This window comes from Morone saxatilis, unplaced genomic scaffold, assembly GCF_004916995.1.
Source record: "Morone saxatilis isolate NCDOM2014 unplaced genomic scaffold, NCSU_SB_2.0 Contig18, whole genome shotgun sequence".
In the NCBI taxonomy this organism is placed as follows: Eukaryota; Metazoa; Chordata; class Actinopteri; family Moronidae; genus Morone; species Morone saxatilis.
This window is the reverse complement of record NW_023339740.1, coordinates 24,803,116-24,808,955: the sequence shown is the minus strand read 5'-3', so window position 1 is coordinate 24,808,955 and position 5,840 is coordinate 24,803,116. Positions and strand designations below refer to the sequence as shown.

Here is a 5,840-nt window from a genome sequence, read left to right as displayed (position 1 = left end):
AATTAAAGACCAACTCTGCCCCTCTATGCAGCTTTTGGCTTCCTGGACTGACAAAACCTGGCTTGTATAAGACTCAAAGTACTGTAAAACGTAGACATCTACCAGCTACTGACACAAATGTTCAAATTCACCATCAATTTATTAATAAATTAGTATTTTGTGTCTGAAATCTACCATCTACTTTCAGATTTTACCTTCATTTGGGGGTTAATGGTGCTACATTCCCACCCGGCAGACAGACAACAGTAACAACCCATAGTGTACACTCCTTGTGTGGTCTACTGGACACTATTTTTACTACTTGTTTTTTGTATTTTTCCATTGCAGCCGTGTTGTTGTAGGAGGGAGGGTGTGTTATTTTATGCTAATACTATCTGTTGTATTAGCTTTGATTTTCTTGGAAATGTGCACTGGATTCTCGTGTCCTACATACTTGTAATCCTGAAATGAAACATACAGAGGTAGAGAATAGCTGAGGAAAGAGGAACATCTGTTGTATAGTTTCCTTAGGAGTTGGTGGAGACCAAACCAGATCTCAATCAGAGCCGCTGCTGCTGGAAACACTGAGACTGAACCAAAAGAGTAAATCTAGGAGGTAAAAGAGGCCAAAATGCACCGTAGAGCTGGTTCACAACTACCAGAAACACTTTAGCACAGAATGATTTCAGCCATTAATTTCCTCCCAGAGAGCATCTGGGTTCAGTAAACAGACAACTTTTATTTCTTATTTGGATACAGGAAGCCGGTTATTGTGGTATGTAAACAGACACTTTTACTGGTCCGAGTGGTTCTATTGGTCCAGGTCAAGAATGTTTGGAGGTTGTTCAGGTTCTGCTGGCTCCAACTCCTGACTGGCGTCCTGTAGGGAGGAGAGGAAATTGTCAAACCGGGAAACCCACATGGAGGGTTGTCCACATACTTTTGGTCATAGAGTGAATATTTATGTCCGATTCCCAGATTTGTCTCATCAGTGTTAGAGGAGGAGGAAGCAAAGACAACAGGAGAAATATGATTTCGATAAGTCATAGCTGAGCAGATCCGACTCACTGCTGCGCCCAGATAATGTTTTATGTTCACACAGTGTAATTTTCACTTGGATATGCAGATAAGTGATTGTACTGTAGAGCCAGCTGTCATAAAGGAGAGCAGCAACACGGTAAATAAATTGATGTGTTTTGTCCGTCGCTCAAGGTCATTTCATCCAGATTTTATGGTTGTGGTGTTATATTGAACGTGTGGCAATATTAAGAGTCAAAAATTACCAAAAAAGTTGGTTTGGCTCAACTTTTGCTACAACACAATGTCTACTGGCAGTCTGTTGTGTCTGATCAAATACATGCAAGCACACATTTCTGTTTTTTTGTAACAATAAAGCTGTATTTTAATGTCTCACAGTATTATAAACTGCTGTACAGTGTTCTGGTGTCTGAGGAACCTTCACATTTACGGATCTGTTACTTCTCCCTGGTACCTGAAGCAACACGGCCGCTTGTGTAGTTTTAACGCAGACTGAATGGCTGCCTACTGGATCCTCAATGAGCAGCACAGACTTTAAATGTAAATATTCAGTCATACTGAGATCGACTCACCCCAAACGGCTCGTTGAAGGCCCTGGAGCCGTTGTACAGCGGGTTGGGGATGGAGACCAGCGTGGGCTTGTTGCTGCCTCCCGCCGCACCGTCCTCATCCTCATTCTGTCACAGAGGAAACAAGAATGACTGTCAGCTGTTAGCAGGGCAACTGTAAGCTAACAGCAGCTGATTCACTGACTGCTGAGATATTAACACACACATTAACATACAAAACTCTTTAATGAATTAAACTCTGTCTGTCACTGGATGCTTTATTGATTGAGACCAATTAATTGAGCTGATTATCTGGCATTTTGAGATATTGAGCCCTGTACTATAACCCTTATACATCCTGTTGAAAACACTTGCCTGAATTGTCTCCATCGTCTTTACTACATGTTAACACTTTTCTCTCAACCTAATTGACAACAAAATCTAATTTAAAACCGTTAATGGCTTTTTCTCTTTGCGTCCAACATGTAAGAGGACCGAACAGCCGCTCTGTGTTCGTGCTGCATGAAGCACATCTGTGTTTATGTGCAATTTGTGCCTGTGCTGGAAAACGGAGGTGATTATTTCTCCAATATCCGAGTTGAAAATAGCCAACACAACATTTAGCCAACAGATGAACATCCACTGACTGAGTGAAGGCCATTTTATTTGCCGGCATCAGTCAACAAGGTGAATATTGTCTGATACCGATGCTGATAAATCATTGTAACGTTCCCTTGTAATTATACAGAGCAACACTTAAAAATAATTCCATCCAAAGTCAAACTAAAACTGAAATTAACACAAAGTCGCCTCCAGAGGTCTAAATAACTCCCCCTGAACTTTTAACTGAACATTTGGTTATTTATTAAAGTCGTTACATCCACCAATCACTGATAGAGAGAAAATAATAAAGCTGTGCTTCCATTATAAGCTTGTTGGGGAAGGAAAGAAATCTGATTACTGCTACTCCTACTGACAGATCTATGAGTTAATAAATTCATGAATTAACCTTTAACTTTTCAACCGAATTCAGTCTAGTTTCAACCTGCAAGTGTGTGTGTGTGTGTGTGTGTGTGTGTGTCTCACTCTGAAGTAGTGGAAGCGGAAGGCGTCGGTCTTGTTTCTGAAGACGTAGTAGCCGAGTGCAGCCAAGACACACACCAGTATCACTGAAACCAAGATGGCCGACACTGTGCCACTCGAGTGGGCGTGGCCTCTGGAAGCATGATGGGAGATCTGGAGGCCACAGGTATGAAACACAAACAAACCAGAATCACTAGATATTCGAGGACATTAAACTTTTTAACCCTCACCGATGGATCACACACACACACACACAATTTGCCACACTGTAGCCATGGAGACGTGACTCTGTGTGCCAGGTAATCACCGGCAGCATTATTTTCCCAGAGGAAGATAAAGATTGAACGAATTAAAATGAATAATTAATATTAAAGCTCCAACCAGGAGGCAGACGGGACTGATCCTCCTGATCCTGGTGACGTGTGTGTGACTAACTCTGGCAGACATTTTGTTTTTCCTCACAGGAAGCATCAAAAACCAAACACCCGGTTGTTCTTCTCTGCCGTCAGGAGTCACAAAGACCCTCCTTCATCGTTACTACCCAGAGAGATAGCAATGCTTGTGAATTCTCTCACTATTTCTTATCGTACGGCGGCTGCACTGGATACATAATCAATATCTGTTACACACCAATCGATTAGAACATTAACACACTGATTATCTATAGAGATTTACAGACACTAAACATACGTTAAAAAATCATCATAGAAACAACTGAAACACAAAAAATATAAAACACAATTAATCACATTAGGAGTAAGAGGGGTTTTGATTCGTGATTTAAACGTGGACAAATCAGAGACAGTCTTGGATGTGTTTGTGGAGAGAGTTCCAGTGGGAGGAGGCAGCTATGGAGGAGACCCCAGGTCCGATGCTTGGTCCTGAGTAGTTGAGATGGGAGGTTGGCATTGGAGGAGCAGGTCTGTGAGGTAGGAGGAGGTGGTGGAGAGCTTTATGAGTGAGAACTTTAAAAACTGTCTGTTGTGGGACAGTGAGCCAGTAGAGGTTTTGAAGGACAGCGAGCGATGGGCAGAGACGAGCTGTTTTTCAGGTAGAAAAATGCAGTTAGTGATTTAGTTGACGTGGTGTTTAAAGGAAAGGTTGCTGTCTAAAGTGACTCCGAGGTTGTGGACGTGTGGGGGAGGGAGACAGAGTGGTGGTCGATGATGATCATATCTGATTTGTCATAGTTTAACAACTTATAGTCTTGTAATTGGGAGTCTTGAAGTTGTTGGGGCACTACAAGATGTTTGACAACCGGTCTGACTGGTCTCGAAACTACGTTTCATCAGGAGTCATTAATAACACCACTACAAGCACATCATGTTAAATTTGTAAAGTATTTGACACACTAAACACACTAAAATAAGCTGATAATTAGTAATCAATACACACAATATTAAACCATTTATCAAACTAATAATCAACAGCTGTTAACATCAGACAACGTAATCATACTTTAACATTTACCTAATGTTTCTGTAGTGGTGACAAAACGCTTCCTGCACCAAACTAGAATTTCTGACATGTCTGTAAAGAAACACGAGATATTGGTATCTGTACCTACAGGTTTGTTGCTACCTGTGTCTGCTCTCACTCGCTGTAGCTCACTGCTCGGCTCCCCGAGTTGTCTATAACATGACCAGATAGTTAGTTTGCTAGATATCCTTCTGGCATCAACGAAGCATCGGCAAGCTCTTGTTGAACCAGCAGGTTGCGTTGTTGAACAGTTCACAGTTCATTTGCAATCTTTCAATCTCCCAAAATAGTCGCGAGTAGAAAATCAGGTCTTAAAATCACGTAGCCAGAGCCAACTTCCACAAACTAAAGCCCAACAGTTTGTGGAAGTTGGCTTGCATCCATGATTTGATTAGAGTGAGGGAGTTATAGTGGAGTCGGTTGTAGCGGTGATTGATTTAGTGGAGATGTAGAGCTGGAAGTCGTCAGCGTATGATGTTACCAAAGGTGGAGCATGTAGAGGATGAACAGGAGAGGACCAAGCACCGAACCCTGGGGGACGCCTTGGGACAGGGGAACAGTGGAGGAGGTGCAGTTGTTGATATTGATTAACTGTTGTCTGTTATATAACTATGGCCAGGAGGGGGCAGTACCAGTGATTGTTGATGAAAGTCACGAAGACAACTCATTTTAAATGTTGATACACATATCGCACAACTGTTGTGAGTAACATGTTCGACAGACAATGTTGCGGCCGTGAACTATAGATTTGATCAGCAGCCAGTAGCTTGCAGTGACTGCTGGTTAAATGAGTTATAATTATGAGCCTCATATCTCCATTTCTTACTGGCTCTGTTGTCTCAAAACAGAAACAGAAAAACATCTAAATGAGATAAACTAAAAACAACTTAGTTTAGTTAGAGAGAAGAAGAGAGGCAGGGCCTTCTCCAGACAAGACAGGGTCTTTTTATTTTTTCTCGTCTTGGTTTTATGTTTTATTCCAGCTTTAAAGGTGAGTTAGGTCAGTGTTTTGATCAGGATTTTATAAAACTCTGTAAAATTCCCATGTGATCAGACTCCTTTAACTCATGACTCGTGATATGTGAGTGTTTTGACAGTGGACTGGTGGTTTTCATGATACTGGAGAGTTTTTGATGTGTTTGTTGTTGTTTTGGCCTGACTGAAGGCTGAGAGTTCAGACTGTTCACAAGTGTCGTTGGGACCTTGTGTAGATGCGTGATAACCTGACGGCGCTCAGAGGAGGAGACCATAAAACAGCAGCACTCAGGCCTGTTTCTGGTTAATGCTCCAGGCTCCACGTCGTCACTCTCAGGAATGAGCTCAAAATCAAAATAAATATCTTTCATAAAGACTGAGGGTATATTTGAGTTCGTTTCGATCTGCAGCTCCTTTCCACACGTTTATGTCCACTTATTTAAGACAAAAATGCTCAGTAATGTGCAGTCTGTTAACCCTGTTCCTACACAACACTGATTACATTTTGCCTTAAAAGGTGTATTTTCAGATTGCAACTCCCTCGCTTCATCCTGGCCTTTCAAGCGCAAAGGAAAATCTATAGTGACTGTGAAACGTGCAAAAAAACGTTTGGTTTGTCCTTTCTGGGCTATTGTAGAAACATAGCAGTTCAAAGTCCGCAGCATTTGTAGATAAAAATCTCATTTTAATGTAACAAAAACACAAAATTTCCTATATTCAGGTGATTATACACTAATA

At 41.5% G+C, this 5,840-nt stretch overlaps 1 protein-coding gene across 1 annotated transcript in view; it reads right to left on the bottom strand.

Moving 5' to 3' along the window:
* Positions 1 to 675: 675 nt before the first annotated feature.
* Positions 676 to 5,840, bottom strand: part of stab1 (stabilin 1) — a gene marked incomplete in the record, with an annotated part of 65,812 nt that continues 60,647 nt past the window's right edge. Inside the window, 3 exon segments of the mRNA XM_035662044.1 lie at positions 676 to 859; positions 1,590 to 1,694; positions 2,652 to 2,801. Of these exon segments, the coding sequence (XP_035517937.1) occupies positions 791 to 859; positions 1,590 to 1,694; positions 2,652 to 2,801 (324 nt within the window).